The sequence below is a fragment of the Agelaius phoeniceus genome, chromosome 2, assembly GCF_051311805.1.
Source record: "Agelaius phoeniceus isolate bAgePho1 chromosome 2, bAgePho1.hap1, whole genome shotgun sequence".
Lineage (NCBI taxonomy): Eukaryota > Metazoa > Chordata > Aves > Passeriformes > Icteridae > Agelaius > Agelaius phoeniceus.
Genome location: NC_135266.1, coordinates 91,495,139 through 91,517,503, shown reverse-complemented (window position 1 = coordinate 91,517,503; position 22,365 = coordinate 91,495,139). Strand labels below are relative to the sequence as shown.

Below are 22,365 nucleotides of genomic sequence, written 5' to 3'. Positions count from 1 at the left end.
TCGGTAGATTCTCAAAAGGACTTCACGTAAGAGGTTTTGGACAGGGATTTTTTAAAGTAATCCAAGATACTGCAGGATCAGAAGATAATGTCCTCACAGGGACAGAGAACTGATGAAAAGACAGAACAATCCCAGTGTTCCACATGAAGTGAATAACTGACCACTCACTCACTCGATCCTGGTGTGGTAACTGTTCTTGAAGTAGTTGTACCAGTAACAAATTAGAGACAACAGCACATCTGAGTGATTACTGAGGTGCCATAAATACTCAAGTTTTGAACGCAGTGAGGGGAATGGGAGTGCCTGTAGAACCAGCACAGCTTTGGGAACGCACAGCACAAATGATCAGGAGTACCTGTTAGTTTCCCTGTAAAGGACAACTCAGTTGTCTGGTGTTGTACAGGTTGTTCTAAGAGGCAAATGGAATGAGGAAGGAGAAGAAACACAAAGCAATAAAAGCCGGATGGTTTGGAGAACAGCTGCAGCAGTTTAAGTACAGCAAAGGTTTTCCAGCCTCTGCAGCTGCTGGTGAGGCTGGAGTGATGAAGGTTGCACTTCTGGTAGCAGTTCACTTCCAGCTGTGCCTTCCAGGCCCTCCAGCAGAGGTCGGGGAAGACAGCTGGAAGCAGCCACTCAAGATTACAGACAAGTTTCAGAGCCTGAGCTTTGCTTTTGCACTGTTATTCTAATGAATGCAGCAACTCCATCTGTTGATAAAGCAGTTTCCAGAGGAACTTAAATAAATGAATAGAATACAATGTACAAATTTAGGGAAACTCTTATTTTCCTCCAGAACCTGGGCCAGAGTGCAACTTCATCACTTCATAAATGGCACTTCAAAGCAGAATAGGAGCACACTGAAATTACAGACAAAACATGGCTTTAACAGAAGAGACTGGAATTGTTAAGAAGAGAGATGAGTTTTACTTAAATACCTTTCTAAGAAAAGTCAGTGCTGGATGTTAAGACCAGTCACTTTTACAAATATGGACCATAGTTTTTCAAAGGCTGTGGTCAAGATTTGCAATGACTAGCAGCTAGTTTGAATACTTTAAACTTTTTAACCCATAAAGCCCAAACCAGAGTTCTCGACACCTGGTCTGTTTGTTTCCAAACTGCTCAGTAATCAATCAAAATTATTCCAGAACAGTTGTTCTTCCTCTCCTCTCTCCTACCCCACAATACAGGACTTCTGAGGAAAGGCTCGTAACTTCAGGGAAAACAAACAGACCTCACTCTGCACAGTTGTCAGACACCCTTGGCATTCATCCCAGCAGCCCAACACACAATTCATGTTAGAAATCTTCTGAGTTACACAGTTTATGCAACATCTGAGGAATAGTCTATATCTGATTTCTGAAGGAAACAGCTGGACAGCAAAAAAATGCACACAACAAGTTGTAAATGACATAACTCAAATAGTGCACGTTTATTCTGAACGGTATTTCTAAAGAGTTTGAGAAAAACAAAAACATGCTCCTGATGTACAACAAGGGCAATGATATAGATTAAAAATGGACCATCTTATTGTAAAGAATTTGCTCCCCCTGCAACTTAACTTGTAACATTGAGAATGCATCTGTAAACTGCATACAGCATACCTTTCACTAAATCTTAACTCAAGAGACCAGGGGTGGTCTTAGCCAAATTAATCAGGAAGCAATTGCAGATTCAAAAGAAACATCCAAGTCAGCAAACACTTTACAAAACACAGACATTGTGCATAGCAGCTGACCCTGGATTACAACATGGGGGAGAATAAAACAATTTGGAGGATCAAATTTTTACTAGACACAGGGCACCATCAAGATTTAACTAAATAGCATGTAAGTTTGTTTCAATTTTAACAGTATGTCATATTTAGTTGGCAGGTTTAACCATTAGCTGCATCATGTAAACTCAGCCAGTTTCTGTATACACTAAATACATTCTTCCCCCTTACCCCTCCCAAAAATGAGGGATCTCTCTTCTGGATGATTCTTTTTCTCCTGTACCATGGTTTCCTCAAGGAGTCTTTTTGTAGGTAATATCTTCATACTTCAACTGATGTGTGACAAAGCCAGTTGCAGAGATTCAGGAGTAACTTGTATATACACAATTTACACTCTAAAGCTGTTAGTCGTGTACTTTTTCTTGCTAGATCTTCATCCAGAACAGGAGCTGCTGGTGGCTTTTTTTCCCCCACTGAAACTCCCAACTTTGCAAAAATTTAGTTGTTCACAAGCTGTTATTTTCAAACTAGAAGGATGTCCTCCTGCAGCAACAACCAAAGTAACTGAAGTTCTCTGCAGTAAGCCCATACTTCACACAATTTCAGTGTCTCTAGGTAACAGCACTAAGATACAGCACTCTCCTCCCTCACTCAACACAACTGGTAGACTAATAAAATACAACTGTTTGTCATCCAGAACTACTGACCTTCACTTGCCCTTACCCATGTACAGGGAACACAGTTTTCTTAAGATTCAGATTAAACCTTGTATTCAAGATTCAACAACTGTTTTCCAGGATTAATAGCCTGGGAAAAAGGAGTCTTAGATTTATTCTCTCTTCCATCTCCTACAAAACATTTTGTTAGAAGTTACAATGAGGCAGGTCTGCTGTGGAATAGGAGCTTTAAGAATTGTTCTCATGGATACATTCATAGAATGATGGCAGCCCAAAGCAAAAAGAGACAGAAACAAAGGTTAATCCAAGTAAGTTCAGACATCAGACTTGTACTTTTAAACCTGAAGAATAACTGTCTGTGAAACACACTGATTTGTGGAAGCCTACGACAACAGCAAATCCTAAGAGTTCATATCCCCACACCCATCTACCCAACCCAAACACTTACCACTTAGTTCTAGAAGAATGAAGAGCACTTTGCTTGGCACCAGAGGCAGCTATGGTCTGAGTTACAGCTGTGCTGCACCAACACCCTCAAATACAATACTATCTCTCTCTCCCTCCACATACTTCTCTTGGTTTGGTCTACAGATGGCCAGGGAAACTATGTTGGCATATGACAAGCCAACTGTGCTTCAATACATCCCCTTCTAGAAAGATGCCGGGCTGCCAACATAACCACCACGAGCAGGTCCTAGCTGTACAGAAAATAAGCTTTTGTCAGAACCAGGCTGCCTCTGGCCACGGGAACCGTCTGCATCTTTCTAGCCAGAGTCTGCCACCACGTGTTGCAAACGCAGGTGCTCGGGCCGAGCAGACGGGCTGGTGTTGGCCACCTGCCCATCTCCAAGACTCCATTAGTGCAAACTCAGCAAATTAAGCAGCCGTTTTCCAGCACAGGTCTGTCAAGATGCACTCCAACAAATGCTACACACCTCTGTCAAAGAAGGAGTAACTGTGTAGCAGCTGGCATAGTCATCCCTGGGGTATCAAAGACCACCCCACGTGCAGCGAGGGGTGCCATCCCTTGCCTCACAATTCCCGTTTTGGAATCCTTGGTTTCCAAGTCACCCTCTAATGACTGGACAGCACCTACTAACCAGATGTATGCTGCAATGCACACTACAGGTTGGAGGCTTTCAGAGCGGAAGAATTCAAGATGCAGATCTAAACTTTTAAAAAACAAACAGGAAAAGAATACAGTTCAGCATCTACATGGGGCATGGGGCAGGTTGGTGTTGTCTCAGCTCAGTGCACTTTCCCAGATGCTTGGAGAAGAGTCCAAGCTCAAGTTGGTATTTATATTGGCATACATAAAATTGCTGGCAACAGTGCCTAGAAAGGAGCACTGGTATTCACGCAAACAAAGCATGAAAGGATGCAAAGCAGAGCTTAGTACAGTTTACTGTAGCCTCAAAGTTACAGTACTAGGAAGAAGCCAGCCAGCCTATTTTCCAAACCCATAAAATGCTCTAATATATGCTGCTTTCTCCGGTGCTCCACCAACACCCTCTCACCAGAGGAGAACTGCATTACTACTACTGAACGGGGAAGGGGAAAATAATCTTCAAAGGAGCAAAACCACGCAGTTCTTCACCACCTCCTCCCAAAGGAGCTCATAAACACAGCAAGTCAAGCCAATCCCAAGCAAATCCAGGAGACCCTGCAAAGCTATGTGATTAGGGTCAGATTCATGTCTGCCTTCTTAGCCTTGCTGCCTGGTTTCCTCAACCCTTACATCTGTCACCACAGATTCAGTAGCTGTAACAAAGTTATCTGGAGACAGGTGCTTGCCTTATGTCATCAAAGCTGGTAAGGTGGTCACAGTCACTTTTTCCATCCCAACAACACAGATAAACTAACTCTCAATGAGCCCTGCAGAATTTCACCCATTTTAAAAGCAAGGGTGTTGCCTCAGGATTCATATTTTTACAAGGTTATTCTTGCCAACACCAGATCTAGCTCTTGCTCTGGCAAAAGTCTGCTGGGAGTTGGGTAAATGAAAATAAGAAAAAACAAAGACCACTCTAAATCCTCCTCTCAGTCAGTTAAGAAGTGTAGCACCAGCTTGGGTGAGGAGTATTTAAAAAAAGCATCCAAAAAGATCAGCCCAGGCAGAGTGAAAAGGTATGGTAAAGTAGCCCACCCTTCTCAGCAAAAGATGGAGGAAAAAGCCATACTCAAAAATATTGGGAAGAACTAAATATACTTTTTTGAGGTGGGAGAATTAAAAGGAAGAGTGGGAAGTACTGAAGTAACATTCAAAGGTTGGGAGAGAATAAAGTACCCTGTAGGTTATAAAAAACACAATAATGTAGGAGTCAAAGGACAAGATATTGCTTTGCCTTTTCCCCCCCATTGGGTTTACATTCTGCTTACTGAAAGAATAATTCTGAAGGAAACTTGTCATCAGGATAACCTGCTCAAGCCCTCCACACCTCAAACTTAAAAGAGATCTGCACACCTTTTCCCACCCCAACAAAAACCAAAAAATCAGCCCCCCTGCCCTCAAAAAAACCAAAAAACACCAGAAAGGAGAGCTCAAAAGAAAAAAAAGAAAAAAAAATCCAAAACCAACCAAAACCCAACCCCAAACATGATTGGACAATCCTTGGAAGAAGCATTACATTTTGTTGGAGAGAGGTCAAGAAAAAAAAATTAAGATGAAGGGGTGGAGTAAAAAAAAAAAACCGTAACAAAACAAAAAACCAACCAACCAATCAAAAAAAAAAAAAAAAAAAGAGGCCTCTCTTTCCTTATTTGGCGACAAGCAAGTGCAAGAAAGTGTCCGCAGGGGTTTTGTTCAGTTGTCGTTCTTTTGCACATCTGCGTTCTGGCCAAGACAAGGGGCTTTGAGGTTTTTCTGCAGCACGTGCGCATCTGCGGGCTCTATCCTCTTGTAGTAGTTCTTCTTCGTCTCAATGATCTCAAAGCCAAACTTTCTGTAGAAGTCAATTGCAGATTCGTTGCTGATCTGGACATGCCTGGGACACAACAGGGCATAGAGACATGGGGGTCAGTAATCTGCCTCTATACTCACAATGGTCAAAGACAAGAAAAGCAGCTAGATAGATAGAGACAGGAACAGCAGTGTAAATCTGAGACAGGAACAGCGGTGTAAATCCAAGACTGGAAATGTTCATCTTCCCAATTCAATTCTGGGCTAGCGCTCAGCTCCTGGATGGCCTATGGTTGTCAACAGCAGAAAATGTTTCCCCTCAGTAAAACTCTTTCAAGGAACACAAAATAGCAGAGAGACTCTGAAGCGTTATTACTTCAGTAATTTCAATTTTTCTTCATCTCATTAAAGCAATATGGCAGATATTCAGTGGAAATATTTAACAGTTTTACTAAAAAGCCATTTTTAACCTCCTGTAGTAACACTTTGCAGATGACCAGAGGAATTGTCTCAGGGATGACCAACACACTGTAACATACAGCTGGCAATGGTGTTTGATATTCTTTTAACACCTTGCTCTACTCTAAACACTCCTCTCTCCTAACAAAAAGCTGTAATACAAAGAAGTCCTATGGATTTACAAAAGTCCTTTTCCCTTGTATTTACTTCCCCTAGAGTTTTACGTATTTTGCTAGCGTGTTTCAAGGCCTCCAAAACTAACAGCCATCTGCTCTTTATCCTAAGTGACTAGGACATTTATTTGCACAAGTTTTGTTGAAAAAAAGAGAGAGAGATAAAAGAAATAAAAATGTTTATATCAATAAAAGGCATTCATTAAACACTTCCAAAATTCAGTGGAACTGCACAACTTCACGAATCACTTTGTCATGACAACACACTGCATAACCATAGAACCAAAGTGGAAGCAACAGCAGAACAAAACAAAAGATCTTCGTGTTAAGCCCAATAAGCACCAAAAAGCTAAAAGGGAACGTTATCGCAATGACAAATTCAGGCAGTGATATCAAATTTGGTGCTAAACTGCATAATATGTTCAAATAGAAAATGCACAAGCAATAGACATAGTAATAAAATCAATGGGCCACTAAAAGAACTTTAGCCCAATTTTGGGGCTATTTATTGTCATGCCAGAATCCTTAGTCTAGGAACTATAAAGAAGGATTATGAAGGATTTAGGGTTTTTTTGGTATCAGAACCAGCAAATAGTTCCTTCACTGTGCACACAGTTAAGATGCAAAAGTAAAAAGGACAGCCTCTGTCCCATTATGCAGGCATCTCAGAGAGTTCATTACCACTTCTCCTGAGGCAGAAGAGCAGGAAGGCAAAGCCAAAGGCAACTTTGAAACACAGAGATGGCACAAACCAACAACAGCAGAGGACGTGGAAGAGTCTGCACCTCCATGGCAGAAGTGGACTGAGTTTGAGGAGAAAATAACTCCATTTACAGTGATATCAGTGTATGAAACACTCCTCACAAGGCATCTTCCACAGGCCTGACAAGTGTTCAGGGTGTAGTTCTGTGGCAGTGTAAGTCCATCCAGGCTGTACCTGCTGTGGGGCTATCCCCAGCAGTGCATCATGCTTGCACTGATGTGATGGCCAAGGCAGTGACGGACAAGGAGGAGTTGGCTCAGAGAAGTGATCAGGCCAAAAACTGCCATCAAACCAAATTCACTTGGTAACCACACAGACAAAAGCAGAAGTGTGAAACCAGCAGCAAAGGAAAAGCATAGTTTTGGCATGTATGGATTTCAGACTCTCTTTCCAGGGGGACTACTGATACTGCCCTCTACCCCAGTGCTTGTTCTCTTGCTACATCATGCCAAGTGCTTACACAGACATGCAGTTGATTTTAAAAATAACCAAAACAAAGCACAAGAAAACCACCTCCAAAATCCAAAACCACACTAGAACAAAAAAAACCCAACACCCAGAAACAAAACTGAAAACAGTTTCCCTGGCTGGGTCAGGGCACTGATCTAGTTTATTGTGTTGCTGCACAAAGAGCTGACCTGGCAGTGTGCAAGAATGGGAATAGCAGCTGGGCCTTATTACTGAATGTAGTAAACTTTCAGTGCTTGCAAACATCTGCAATATTCCAGAGTGCTGCATCACAGAGCGCTGTCATAAAAGACAGAAAGCAAATGCACCAAAACTGTATTCAAGACTTACAGTATTTTCCATTCTGAAGATGACCATGTATGATAAAAATAAAATCCTTTCTAAAAAGATTTTTTTTTTGGTCTTACGGTATAATTTTGCTCTAGAACATAATTTTGTAACTAAACTTCTTTCAAATTCAGCAAATTTACAGAACCTTTTCTAAATCAAGCAGCTTTTGGTTTTCCCAGCATTACACAACAAACCCAGAATATGACCCCTGGCTTTCATACTATGTTCCATGACCCCACAAAAATATACACTAAACCCACACTTGGATCTCCATCCCTTTGCTCCCATATCTACCTTTATCATCTCTCAAAAAAATGCATGAGTGTAACTCATTTACTTACAGATAGATGTTGTCAAAAGTGCCATCTTTTTCACAGATGTTTAAGACATGATTCAACATTTTAGTTCCTGCCAAAAGATAAAGAGATAGGTAAGAAAACTAGAAGGGCACAATTTAGTCTGTACTTAGCTAGGTGCTTCCTTGAGGAGAGGCAGGTTAACTGTAGGTAGACTAAAATGATAAAGTGTGAAAACTAGGAAAGGCAAATAAAACATGATGTGTAAGTACTTCATTCTGTCTCTGATTGCTCATAAACCTTAATTCATTGTTTCTTTGAAGAAGAAATAAAAAATCACAACAGACCAGAAGCATTTGTATAAATCAGCTTATTTTAATACTACTTTCAAGGTCTCAAACTCAGCTCAAAATACAGCCAAAATATTGTATGAAGCAGTGAGGGCACTGGTAAGCTTTTCCTAAAGACCTAGTAAAATAATTTAAAATAAAGTTATCTTTTCATTCCAGTTTGTCAGGGCAAACAGGTTACTATAGGTCTTGATTAATCTGTCCTATGGGTTTGCAATGTGGAGCAAAGAACTAAATGCAATATAGACAAAAGTAGGTGCTACCTCTGAGCAGCAATAATCAGTAGTGATAAAGACAATAAATATAAAGCCCCTACATTTAGAAGAGTGAATTTAGAAGAGAGAAGCCAATGAAGGAATGTTGTGTTCTTCTTACGTATGACTTGCATACTGGCTACATATCTCTGACAAATTATTTCATCTCTCTCTGCCATAATTTTCACATGCATAGAAGCAGAGTATTTACATCACAATATGATAATATGATTAAGATTAAATTAATCTGAAATCCTGAATTAAAAATTTCTACAAAAGGTTCATTTCTGAAAGGTAGGGAAGAATGAACACATGATAAATCATACTCTTTCCCCCAAGTCCCTTCCAAAGAAATCAGCAGTCTAAAGTGCACTAACTTGGTTAAAGATCTGAAAGAGCATTTAAAAAGCTGGACAGCAGCCTGGTTTCTTTGATGCCTCAGATATAAAAGAAGACCCCTCTTTACCTATTCCTAGCCTTCGGTAAGGTGCCAGGCATCCAAGTGTCATGATGTACAGTCTCTTCTGGTTCTGGGAGTGATCCACCCTACAGCACACTGCTCCCACTGCAATATCATTGAAATAGGCTGCCAGGGAGGGAAACAAAGGTTTATCAGTAACAAGTCTCAAACTACACATACAGCTCTTTCATTTACAGCCTGTATCTTCCTCCCTCCCCTCTCATTAATTCTCCTATCCGGATAAAATAACATACATTGTGGATTCACACTTGGAATGAAGTAACTAGTGCTGTTTTGACACAGTGGTTGCTCATCACTGTTCACACCGACCAGCAATGGCATCAGGAGGTAAGCTGCAATGGACAACTGCTTTCTTCTGGAGCAGAAACATGCCTATTCCCAGTGGACATAATCTAGTCAGAACACAGACCCTCTGTGGCTTCTTTGAGGTTCTTAAACAGTTATTTTTCATGATGTAAAACAACTAAATAGAAGGAGCTGTTATTTAAAACCATTATGGATAGCAATGATGACCACTTCTGCCACCACAGCCCACAATTACTGGCAAGAACATTTGTACCTAGTTTGGCAAGTTCGCCAACCTCCAGTACATCCTTGTAGAACTTGTCATTGTAGCTGACAGGAAAAATGACCTGGTTTAGCCTCTTCAGCTGCTTAATGTTGTGTGGCGTCACATCTCCCAGCTCGATCCGGCTACTGGAACAAATCAAAACATGCTTAACATCTGACATACTGCAACATTTTTAAGGACACCCAAGATCAATTACTTTGCTTATCCTTAGAGAATTGTTCCACCTAACAGTCAGCTCAATACATATTTGAACTGCCACATCCAACCCATACAATCAAGGCTTATGCTGGTGGCTGATTTAAGTCCCAAATCTAGTTTCAGTCAGTTCTATACAGCCAGAAGTTTCTCAGGCCAAACTAAACACCAATGTACCATAGTATATATGTGGTTTTACTGCGTAGGAGACAGGAGAACATGGATCTCTACAGAAGTATTAGCTTTAACATTATCCCACTCATTTCCCCTCTGATCATCAAGATCACACAAAAAAAAAAAATTAAAAACCCCAGTGAAAATATGGGAGGAATAGGAAGCTACAACAGAGACCAAGGAAATGAAGCCCTTATCCATGCTTCAAAGACAACCTCAATTTTACCACCTGTCAATATAAAGCCTATGCTTTGACAAAGTCACGACTAGACATCTTTCTCTAAAAACCAACAGTACTGCGTGCAACAAATATATGAAGCCTGTTAATATGCAACTGTGCCCTTCTCAAGGTGATATCTGCATCTACTTTGATCATCACTGAAATCTTTCTTCCTGCTGAGAGCAGAACCACAACTTAAAATACACTGAATTATACTGAGAAGCAACAGACCAAGCTTCTCTCTTTTCTAAGACAAACTTCCTGACAGAAAGACTATACATACAGAAGAAAATTAAAAAAAAAAAGAAAAATAAATTTAAAAATATAGAGATTAGTTACGCTTGGGTGAGTGCAAGCAGTTTTAACAATGATTACAAGAATGAAAAATAAAAAGAGCAAGATAATCAAAATCTTTTCCCTAATGATCACCAGAATATGCAGAAAGCTAGTGAATATGGAATTAGAAATCACGTAATTCTAGGTTCATATCAGCCCTGTTTTACTGAATAGACATGGGCAGCAAGATTGTTTTCTGCCCAAATAGCAGTAAAGACACTGTTTATTCTCAAGATTCCTTTCTTCATGTATGGCCATTTGCACAAGTCCCTTGGAGAATTACATTCCAACACAGTGCAAGTCCCGAGCTAATAAGGATGATGTTCTCACACTACACAAGTACTCCCAGGGTAAACAAGCATGCAATCAAAGTTATGAGACGGTGGAGAAACTGTAGCACTTGTTTTATGCCCAGCTTGGCACAACTGCTCAGCCTAGCACAGCAGGGCTTCTTCAGGCTCACAGAAGGCAAGTTCTGATCCCAGCCAGCAGTGCTGCTGCCTTTTCCTCACAAAGGGCAGGAGTAAATCTGTGGCATGTGGGATCCTGGGTATATTTGTGTCTGTGAAAGAGTTTTGCTGGAGTAAGAGTAATCTCATACTAGGAGGGAAAAGAAGCCTGAAGAGTCCCTTTTGCTGCAGTCGGCATGAGGGTAGAAACCAAAGGGAGCAGCATCTGCCCAGCTAGGTCAGATGAGCCTCAGTGCAGGAGGTCAGTAAGAGAGGAGGCAAACCTCAATTCACGCTCAGTTACTGAAAGCCGAGACCACTTCTCCAAATAACACAATATTTACCTTGGTGATACAAAAAAGTATCAGTAGATCCAAGCTTCAGTAGATCAGCAATGCTAGTATGATAAACCCACAACAAAGTTGCTATACAGCAGGTCTCCTTTTGAGCAAAAATCCCTGACACAGACCATCATAAAGTAGTGTTTTCTAATATTATTTAAAGATTAATTAGTTACTAATCAAACAAACCAGGCATTAGAAGACAGCCACTATGAAATATTTATGACAACAGCCCAACAGAACAAAAATATATTACCACAGGCAGCCAGGACAAAATGGCCAAGAAAGGGAACATGGCCAGAAAATTGATCTTCACCAAGAAGGTTTTAGACAGAGAACAAATAAATAAATAAATAAATAAATAAATGCAGAAACAGAGTCTAAGGCTGGGAGTTGCTGAGCCAAGACATCACCTCTGAGCCTGGCATCAGGCCAGAGAAATGAGCTCTCTTAGTAGATGGCTAAAAGGCACTTGCTGACACATTTCCTCATGCCCCTGGACTTCCCCCCTCTATCTCTCACCACTTGCCACATTCCCTGCTGCCTCCTGCCATCTCCAGCTGCTTGTCTCCTATGCTCTGTCACTATCTGGTTTGTCCTTGCAAGAATTGCACCAGGGACAGTATCTTACCCTGGAGAATAACATGAAAGAGGTTTGAGAAATGCTGCAGGAAGCATAAATCAATACCCTAAACATATCTGTTTAAATAGTATGTACTCAAACCATAAATTACTTTAATGTATAGCACTAGCTGATTAAATCAGCAGCACATCTGATATGCACAAAACCATTTAATACATAAATTAAGTAAGAATATGGAAAGGAAGACCCACATTATGTGAATTCATTATTTTGCCTGAGGACAGCATGGCCAAAGTGCCACTGGGGCCTTGAGTAAAATCATGGGAAAGCTAGCACTGCTGCAGAAAGCAGCAGTCCTCAAGCCACTCATTTCCATCCTCTTGCTGGCACAAACGTTTGTGCATCAATGTAGTGAACCAACACCAATTAAAACTAACCTGGACAAAAAAGGGAAAGTTTAGTTTTAACCCACATCGGTCCTGACTTCACACAAGTCCTCTGCCACAATAAAGAAGAGAAAAAAAGTTTCCATAGGCAGAACTAATTGGTTCTTGAGCAGAAATGCCAGCTGACCCCAGTTTAAGCTGGAAGTACTGTGCAAGAGGAGCACAGGGACGTAGATTATCCAGTACATCTGTGAACACAGTCTACAGATATTGTGCTACAATATCATCCATAGAACAATGTGCACTTTGAGAAACTACTCCAAAGAGCCAAGACAAAGCACCTGTAATAAAGGACTCCAAATTATCTCTCTCTTATTTTCACCAAAGTAAAGCAAGCAGCTTTGTGGGGTCTTTTTTGTTGTTGTTAGTTTGTTTTTAACAGCAGTTTACAACTAGACCTGGTTCTTCAAGTGAAGTCTCAGCCAAATCAGTAATTTCAGCAAGTTTACTGTGTCAGGTAAGGTCTGACTAGGACAGTCCTGTGCATTCCAGCTTAGTAGAAGGTGTACCAGAAGCACTTGTCCTCTGCTGTTGCAAAGAAAAAAATTAAATTATGAGCTCAAATTATTATATGAGAGAACATAAAGATGTGTAAACAACCTGAAGTGCCCAGAAGGGACACGCCCTCCCATAATAAATTATTCAACCCTATGATGCCACTAATATTCCTAAGAAGATCCACACTTGTTACTGGCACCCCACAGCTCAAATGGCACCCCATGGAAGATGCAATAGTCAACTGTACTCCATCTCAGATGTCAAAGCTCCTGGGACAAGCCAGTCACCCCATTCCAAGCAATTGTTTTTAAGAGGAATGAGGGACTCCTGGCTTATCAGGTCAGATCTCTTACTACTGCAGTGTTCTACAAATCCATATTCTCCTCAATGAAATACCAGCCTTCTGAAGCACTTAAATATCTTCCATTGTAAGGCTGCTCCCATGCTACCATTATTCTCAGTTAGTTATTCCAGTGCAACTCAAATGTAACTCTATGCTGCCTGGAGATTGTGGGCACCATTGCTTAGGCCTTTTCAGAAAGTTAGCATGATCTCTTCATACCCTTCTTCTAACTAAAGCCAAGCTCCTGGCCTTCTCCTGTAAGGCTGGCGCTTAATTCCTACTATTGCCATACTAGCTCTTCCTTACATTTCCTTCTGATTAAGGTTGATTTTCCTTAAACATGGCTAACCAAAACCAATTACAGCAGCCCAAACACTATTGTCCTGTCCATTGACACTAAGCTTTTCCTCTCACTACTGGAAGCATTTTCCTGACAATTCGTAGGACTACATTTCCATGAGAAACATTCAGCATTTTTCACGACTGCTACATTCCATGACTTGGTCACTGGGGGAAAAAACACGTGGAGAATTCACTAGTAAAGGGAATCAGCTCCTGGTGCATAGGCTGCTGTCTGTTAGAAGTGCACAGCAACACTGCCCAGCGATGTAAGAGTGGAAGTGAAGAGTGATCCACCAAATCTGAACGGAAGTGTGACTTTAGTGAGGTGACAGGCACCACTTCCTGAAACTGGATGCATGCCCAGAACATTGGCATTATCACTCCTGCTCTTGCATGCCAGTGTCCTAAGATCCTCCAGGCACCGGCTAGAAAAAGCCTCACACATTTTGTAGGACCAAATGCAATCCAGTTAGTCCTGCTGCAGTTGCATTGCTCTGCCTGGAGCTTACAGTGCTGTGATTTGAACAGTTTATTTTTCCTTCAATGTCTTACAGTGATACTGCTGGAAATAACACAGGCTACATGAGACATTAGTGTTACTCATGTTAAGACTGCCTTTTGCTGCTCAACATATTCCAAAGGAGAACTGCTATACAGAATGACAGCTCAAGAGGCAGCCAATTTCCAGCTACAGTTCAACAGGAAACACAAATTCACTCCCTGGGAATAACAAGTGCCCAACACTAGTTTAGAACCAACATCAGGGAGAAAAAGCTAATTTCAAGTTTCTTAATGCCATAAGAATCTCAGTCTCATTCAACTTTAAATAGTGCAAGTCTCTCCCCAGAGGGCTGTGCCTGACTGCAACAGATCTCCGTGTAACTGATAGCTGGGCTCGAGCTTATTGAAGGCATCTGGCAGGCTAAATTTAGCAGAGCTGTATCTGAAACTTGCAAAACTTACTGAGGAGTAAGTCAGGAGAGGCAGCACTGAGAAATGGGCCCTAACAAATTAAGAGGACTTCAGAGAAGGTTTGTCACCTGCTAACAGGCCAGCTAGCTTTATTGCTTCTATTTTGGCATCCAAGTCAAAGCAGGAGTCTAGACAGGATAATCCGCTCATAAAATCAAACCAAACCAGAACTATGAAGGCTATAGACCTGAAGGCTCTGCTTAGATTCTACTCCAAGGCCAAAAGAGCCTCTTCTAGAGTTTTGGGGTCATTGGGATTTTTATGGAGTTTTTTGTTTGCTTTGTTTTTGCTTAGGATTTTTTTAAAGGATGAGCTGTCTTGCTACACACACACAAGTTAGTGTAGTTCTTGTGGGCAGACCATTATGTTTTCAATTATCTCAAAGATCTGTGGGCTGCATATCTACTCTGCTTCGCTTGTCAGAAAACCAGAAGGATAAGTACAAACCTAGCATGCAAAAAGTCTTACCAATTTTCTCTGAGACCCCTGATCTTCTTTAGTCCTGCTTACTACTGAAAACATGTGTTTCATGACACCTGATACCTTGCTGGATGTTACCCCCAGTTCTGGCCTGCAGAAGAGCACAATGATGTACAGAAGAAAACAAAGCAATTTTAGAATCAGAATTAACAGAAGACTTCATTCAAGACTTGCAAGACTACTGGATGTCACTGTGAACAGGCTTCATGCATCACAATTCCCCAAGACATACATCAGACCCTTGCTGCCTCTCCCTTTAGCATTAAAAAAGGAAAAATAATACACAGCACATTACAGCCAAGTTTCTTCATTATATCTGGGTGCTGTATAATGTACTCTGCTTTAACCTAGAAAACCTGACCACATACAAAAGACTGGCCAGTCTTCATATGCAAGAAGCAAAGTTATGCTATAATAGCCTCACAGTTTTTCCAGCTGAAACGTGTCCTACCTAGGTCTCAAATCTTCAAGTGAAAAATAAACTTTCCCAAGAAAATGATAAGCTATCCTATTCTGTAGAGGGATACAAAGAGCATAAATCACTACGCCCAGCTGACAGAATTTTCAAACTCTAAAATGGCAAGAATAAATGTAGCTGGTCTAGAACAGAAAAGCAGACACACATATATTACTTAGTTGTCCACAAAATTCTGCTGCTCCAGAGCACCTCAAAAGGTTAAGGCCAAAATAATTATTCAGTCTATCCCAGGTACATCGATACCAGGTGAAAGAGGGAACAACTTGTCTGCCATCATACAGCAGGTAAAGGCTGCCAGAAAACCCAACTCTTTGTTGCTGCTATAAAGCAAGCTCACAAGAACATTGATTTTTATCCATGATTGCTAAACAGAAGTACTTCCCTATTTTGAAACACCTTCCCTCAAAATTAGTTTTGTGCCTCCACTAACTATATCCTGAGACACCTTATGAATTACTGCCCCTTTCCACACCCTCAGTGTCCCCGGATCTAACAATTATAACCCTTACTTGCCTCCCAGAAGATCATGAGCCTTTGCTAATTAGTGTTCATGAAGTACCTGATGATCATCAGGTAAGAACAGTCTTACCTTCAAATTCAAAATAGAAGTGATGTTTACAAAGTACCTTATTTACATAAATACATCTTGAGGGCACTTCTTGTATGTTCACAGGTAACAAACTACCTAATTGACATAGCAGGACAAAATAATTTTTCTGCTTCACAGAAACTATTTCTATAGGTCACCAAAAATGCATTTCTTTACAAATGCCTTTGTGCATTAGAATAGTGGGGGGAAAAAAGTGAGTTCATTATGGCTTTCCTATCTATACTTTGGATTTCAGTCCCAGAGCTGGGTTTTGCAAGGTGTTCAAATCACACATTACATTAATAACACACTGAAAAATTACCTGAATCAGTTTCATGTGCCAACCTTAAAAACACTTCTAAGGCAACAATCATTTCCCCCCATTCTCTTCCTAATTTTCACTAAGAATGAATTGTTCTCAAATAAAAATTTGTGCCAAAGATCAAAAACCAAATAAATCTCCTTTAAATGCAATTTTCAATTTAATTTGTGATCTTTGCCAACAGTTCCAAGTGCCAGGTAGAGTAAACTTTCACAAGCCTTCAGCTGGTGCCCAGGTCTCATCCCATACTCTCAAGAGAACATAAATACAATGCTGAGATGGTGGAAATCAGAATTTTTTTCAGGGTTAGAGATTCTAGTCTGCTAAGGGCCAAAAATCACATGGAGCCTGGAAAGGAACAGGGAGAAGGAAGGCCAAGTGAGCTCAAGAAGTACTTAATGCATGAAGATCTTACTATGAAGCACAGTATTTTCAATTAATTAAAGACAGAAATACCCTGCCCCCATGAAAATTAAAGTATCTTAATCTTAGTTACCTGGTGACAGTGTTGTGGAAATGGTTTTGGCTCTATTTTCAACAAAGCCTAAGGTATAATTTCCTTGTGATAATGAATTCATTCAATATGCTTTGACACAAATACACAGTTACCCCATTTCAGTGCTGTGCTTCTCTGCTCTCAGGTCTTCAAGGCCAAGAGTCCCTAAATAACCAAGTATTCTTCTGTGCACAGACTCTCTTGCCCTGGCTTCCCTGCCTCAAACTCCCTCCTGACAAACTTCTGCCGCTTTACAGTAACTCCCACATGGGTCACTTCTTCCCTTTCCCTTTTCCAGACTGGAGCAGAAGGTAATCCTGGCATTGCCTGCCTCACTTAGAGCAGGAGTGATGCAAGGAAGTACTGCACTTCTCTCTTATCAATTCCCAAACAAATATAAAGCTTCAACTTTTCATGTTCTTTCCTCTTCTGGATAAAAATATCTAGCGCCTTCTCAGATTATTGGTCTGAACACTTCTAATGCTTGCCAAATGGGCAGGCTCTTCAAGTTCTGAATGATTTCCACTTGGATTTAAGTATTTTTCTGGCTCAACCATCACCATTATTCCCCATTTTAAAAGAGATTTAATGTAGCAAAGGAGGATGCATCATTTCTTGTCCTCAGGAGATGGCAGCAGAGTCTGTGGCATTTGCTGATTAACTAATGTTACCACATTTTTCATAGAAATGTCCCAAACCACCAAGCTACATCTACATGCAGAAAGAACCAAATGGTCAAACAGTACTCAAAACACAAGACGGGGTTCTAAAGTGCTTCAGTAAAATGCCTACAACTCCCCTGCTACCTTCCTACCCTCCCAATCCTTCCTACTTTGTGGAATGTCTTAATCTGGTTAAGGAATTAAACTCAAAGTGGTCAGAGTTATAAATCAGGTTAAAGTACCTATAATAAACTGCACTGAGTTTTTTATAAACTCATTTAGAAGCTGTTAAGCCATTTGTAAGCTTGCATATAGGCAAGGTTTAAATTTACTGTCCATGAAAAAAAAGGAGACTTTAGCTCACACTTGGACATTTCTAGGTTGAGAAAAAGCCTAAAAATAAAGTGATTTTCAAGCTCAATTACCTTTTTTGTCCTGACTCCAGTGCATATGGCCATTCAGCAGTTTTCTCATAAAATTGGAACTTCCTCCCATATATGTTAAGCTTAGCACTGTGCCGAGCAAACGGAAACAATTCAGCAGCTCTGCACAAACTCTGTCATACTAACTCAGGAGAGAAATATCCCTCCCTGTTCTCCTCAGAAACATGATCATCTTCAGGACCTTGAAAGGTTTACTCCTTGAATCCAGGCAAAACAAGCAGAGGTATCAGAACTTACCATAATGACTCCCCACACTTCAGGAACAAGATAGTTATTTTTCTGTTATGTTTAGTACTCCCCAGCTGTGATGTCCTACAAAGGCAGCCAGAGCAGCACAAGCTGCAGTCTCGGGGTTGGGAAGTTCCCTGAGGCAGCAGGTACCTGTTGGGTAGGATGTTGCCTGTAGGACTCTTCCACAGCAAGTCAGGAGGACCCTTAGGAACTACCAAACCTGAGACTTAGCTGCAAACACAACAAAGTTGAGAGGCAATCTCCTAGGAGTGTCTTACCCAGAAGTAGTTAGTGCACACTTCTTTCTAAGGCCGGTTTAACACACAGCACTGTACTTACTCCCTGTTTCAATCAGTTTTCCACCACATGGCTCAAGATGTGCTGCTACATGAAAATCTCCCAGGTGTTTCCCATCAAAACTGGAGAGGGATTTGGTCAATGTGAAAAATAACGCACACGCAGGATCACAGGCACTGGGCCCTGCTTGTAACAGGCCCTACTGGCTCCTTGAATGTGACAATCCTGGTCACACAGCAGGTACATGCACGCAATGGAGCACGCAGGTCCTGCAATAGCCACGTGTAATGTGATTTTTAAGGAAGGCTACAGGGAAAGGCTGGATGCCTTACTTTCACAGGTTTCATCTGAACTGAAACAAGTCAGAAATGCATCCTTACTTTAAGGCCTCAAATGTCACAAACAGCAATCAGCAAATGCTCAAGAATCAATGCAAGACTTTCAGTTTTCTCTCCTGAAAACCAGCAGCATAACAACTGCAATGAAAACACAAAATCACTGAGCAACAAGTGAATCAACACCATGAAAACAGCAAAGTGCAGGGAGTATTATTTACAACTGCTCTACAAAAACAGCCAGATTACTACAGACAGTGGAACCTAAGTCTCGTCCTCTGCTATTTTTCCTCATGCAAACACAGTTCTAAAATAGATTTTCAAATTCAAGAACTAACAATAATTACATATAATAAAATGAAAATATCTATTAATCTTTAGAGAATCACAAGGTTCACTAACAGAACAGTGAATTAACTCAGTTTTTCAAGTCACATTTAAGAAAAAAAGGGAAACATAATGAGACTCAATTAAAATTATTCAGAAGGTGAGGATAGAATGAACATAAAGCCAAGTCTCACAACCCCAGGTGAAAGCTAATAGCAGTTCCCAGTTGAGAAGATGGTGTTTAATTCATCAAATAAGAGAAAATCCACAAAATTGTAAGCAGCTGAGAAAGCACAAAAATCCTCAGCTATTTCTGAAACCAGAGGGCCCAGGTAGGTCACCTAACCTCAAACACTCTGATGACAGAGACACTGCAACCTGCTATGCATTATTAACACACATCTATGTGCTATTTCAAATTCAGAGAGCTAAGAAAGAAGGCTGCAACACATACATTGACTACACAGACTTTTAGATCTGAAATTTCATGCCAATAAACTGGATAGTTTCTTTTTTAATTCTCTCTCTGCCAAAGCAGACTCTTCATAATGACAGCTGATTAAACATCAGCTGCTCCAAGCGCTTCCAAAATCATCTCTGCATTTTGTGGTATGGGTTACAATGCAGTGCATGCATTCCCAGAAAAAACAGTCAGATGGAGTCAGTTTGTTCAGAAGGACTTGTCCACAATTTTGGATTCAATACTGAAGACAGACCAGATCCCTTCAAGCCTATCAGTTTCTGTATGCTGGGAGCTGAAGCTTTAGATCTATTTTTGGACCTATCTTTTGACAGTACTTGTACTTTAGGGATCTTCACCGATCTTTATAACTTAAAAAACAATTTGGATTTGTTCCCAAGTCCCCCTATGTAATTTATACATTCCTTTTGAACTATTCTCTAGTCCTTTGAGTCTCATTGTATTTAAATGGGGTTATTTTTCAATTTGAGCTCTGCTGGCATATTTGCCTCCATCTGAATTTTTAGAGAACACCTGGATTCAATATGAGAATCTGCACAGGAATATGAATTTATTCTGCACCAGAACTTGCTGTGTGGTGCTAACAGTGTTTTGGCAAGACAGGAATATGCTGCTCTTCAAAGAGATGAAAGAGTACCAGAAGAGCAGAAATACCAAGTGCGGAACTCAAAGCAGTAAGCCCTGAAGTTGAACCAGAAATAAAGCTGCCTGTAAGTAAAAGTAAAGTGACAGAAATGAAGTTTGGTGCTCTGGAAGCAGAAGAGTGGTATGCAGGTTTTTTCTCCATAGCCTTTTAGTCTAAAAAAAAGTTACAAGGAGTAAAGCAGCTCATGAAATGAGAACTCCTGATCTGTGCAAGCAAAGCCAGGCTCAGCTCCTCAGGGAGCACTGAGCACGGCAGACAGCTCTGGCCGTGCCCTGCCAGGACATCCCCACAGCACCAGCCTGGCACGCCTGGGCCGCTTTCCCACTCACACAGCCAGGTCCCAGTAACCCCGTCCCACAACGGACACACCACCAAAGCAAGGCTAAGCTGCAGCAAACAGCAGAGCGGTCAACAAAGGATAAAAGGAAACCCAGTTCTGTCGGGAGCGCTGCGGAACAATGATCCTGCCACCTCATCCTGGCTGATCCCTGCTGCTGCTGCTCCTCCCGCAAGCCCCACCGTCCTCGTTACATGGGGACTAAGAGTGGCAGTGTCCCATTTTATGTAGGGTGGTGCAGGTGGATAAGGGGTTGTCCAATGTCCCAAACACACCTATCTTATGCCAGCTGAGAGTTTGTTTATTTGCAATCATCTCTGAACGTCTTTCTACATACACCTGCCAGCCCCTCAGGATGCCTGAAGCTGCTTACATGCTGTAAAAACCAGCTAAGAGTATGTTATCAAGCAGTCTTGTATGACCTCACCCCTACTGCTAATAAGCTAAACCCCTTACCATTTCTTAGTAAAAGCTTAAGTGATTCAGCTTCCATTCACCGTGCCTTAAGCTGCCAAACTGGAATAATAATACCCATCATTGCATAACACCAGTTCCAAGGGGACTGGTTTAATGCTCTTCTGAGAATCAGCTGGGGAAAGCTTCCTCTGTGCCTGTGAAGAAACTGAGGCACAGAACTGGAACAAGCACGTTTTGTGGAGCACAAGTGATGCTGAAATTAATAAACATTAGGTGGTTTAGCCAACATTGAAAAACCTGTCCCAAAGTGACCTGGACAAGGTCAGGCAGGTCATCTGACACCAAAGCACAATTGTGAGTGTAAGGGCCTCCAGTCTCCTGTACAAAACCGGCCCCCACTGAGAGGGAAATCAGTGTTTTCAGCCAACCAGATTTGAAATCTCTAGCTTTCAGGAAACAGAGAGAAGCGATGCCAGGCCCAAATCAGCGGGCGTGCTACAGAAACATGACACAGAACACAGCTCATTTGTTATCCATCCACGCTGTACAGCCTGCACGTAGCAATTAAAGACTTAAAAAACCAACAAAACTGCTCAGAGGATGTTGCACACAATAGCACTGCAAAACCACACACATCCGAGGCTGGCAGTTTTTTCGCACACAGTGAGTGGCGCTTCTTCGCTACCGCCAGACGAGGACCAGGCAGGGACGGCAGCCCGGCCAGCATCCCCGCCCGCCGTGCAGCTCCTCAGACCCCTCAGGGCGGGATCCCCCGAGCACGAGGAGCCGCCGCGTCCCGCCCGCTCCAGCGCGGGGCTCCGTGCGGAGAATCCGCGCTCCGGCGGTGCCACGATCGTGACGGCGCGGGAACCCCGCGGGCAGCTCCTACTCAGCCCAAAGGGCGCCAGCGGCGGCACCGCCGGCTCTTCTCGCCCAGAGGGACTCCCCGCCACGGGCCCCGTCCCAGCAACACCGCCCGAGCTCAGAGGCGGTGGCGCCGCTCGGCCCTCTCCACCTCCCGCCAGCCGCGCCGCCCGGGCCCGCCCCGATTCCAGCTACCCTCCCGGGCGGGCCCGGCCCGGCCCGAGCCCCGCACTCACCCCTTCATGGCGCGTCCGCGGCCTGCCCGCCGTCCGCACTGCCTGCGTCCGAGGCCCGGCGGTACGGGTGTGGCTCCGGCCTCCCCGTGCTCAGCGCGGGCAGCTCAGCTTCCTCCTGATCCCGCTCCTGCTCCCGATCTTGATCCCGCTCCCGCTCCCGCTCCACATGGGCCTCCGCCCGCCCCGCCCCGCCCCGTGACCCCTCACCTCACGCCGCGCGCGCGCCCCCGCCCCGCCCGCCATGACCCGCCTGCCCCGCCCCGCCCCTCCCGCGCGCCCCCGCCGCGCACGCGCGGCGCCCCGCGGGGCGGGGAGGCCCCGCGCGTCTCGGGGGCGGGGCGCGGGTGCCATCACGTGACGCTGAGAAACCAATCAGCGCGCCCCACTGCGCCC

General features: G+C 42.6%; 1 protein-coding gene across 3 annotated transcripts; it reads right to left on the bottom strand.

The window, feature by feature from the left end:
• Window positions 1–1,405: 1,405 nt before the first annotated feature.
• NAA50 (N-alpha-acetyltransferase 50, NatE catalytic subunit) lies at window positions 1,406–22,163 on the bottom strand. 3 transcript variants are annotated; one of them, XM_054655126.2, is made up of 5 exons: window positions 21,973–22,163; window positions 9,421–9,557; window positions 8,847–8,966; window positions 7,822–7,888; window positions 1,406–5,372 (listed from the first exon to the last, which is right to left on the bottom strand). In XM_054655126.2, the coding sequence occupies exons 1-5, from the start codon at window positions 21,978–21,980 to the stop codon at window positions 5,192–5,194; spliced, it is 513 nt and encodes a 170-aa protein (XP_054511101.1). In that variant the 5' UTR covers window positions 21,981–22,163; the 3' UTR covers window positions 1,406–5,191. The 3 variants fall into 3 exon arrangements, with proteins under 3 accessions (XP_054511101.1, XP_054511102.1, XP_054511100.1); XM_054655127.2 differs by having other exon boundaries at window positions 9,421–9,554; XM_054655125.2 differs by lacking the exon at window positions 21,973–22,163 and having other exon boundaries at window positions 9,421–9,592.
• Between the last annotated feature and the right edge of the window lie 202 nt (window positions 22,164–22,365).

Excerpts from the sequence above, each read along its gene's own strand:
- NAA50 (XM_054655125.2), bottom strand. The coding sequence starts at position 9,592 with ATGTCAGATGTTAAGCATGTTTTGATTTGTTCCAGTAGCCGGATCGAG. Across the intron at positions 8,967-9,420 it reads TGGCGAACTTGCCAAACTAG|CCTATTTCAATGATATTGCA; the intron begins GTACAAATGTTC and ends CCTCCCTGGCAG. Across the intron at positions 5,373-7,821 it reads ACTTTTGACAACATCTATCT|GCATGTCCAGATCAGCAACG; the intron begins GTAAGTAAATGA and ends GTTGTGTCCCAG.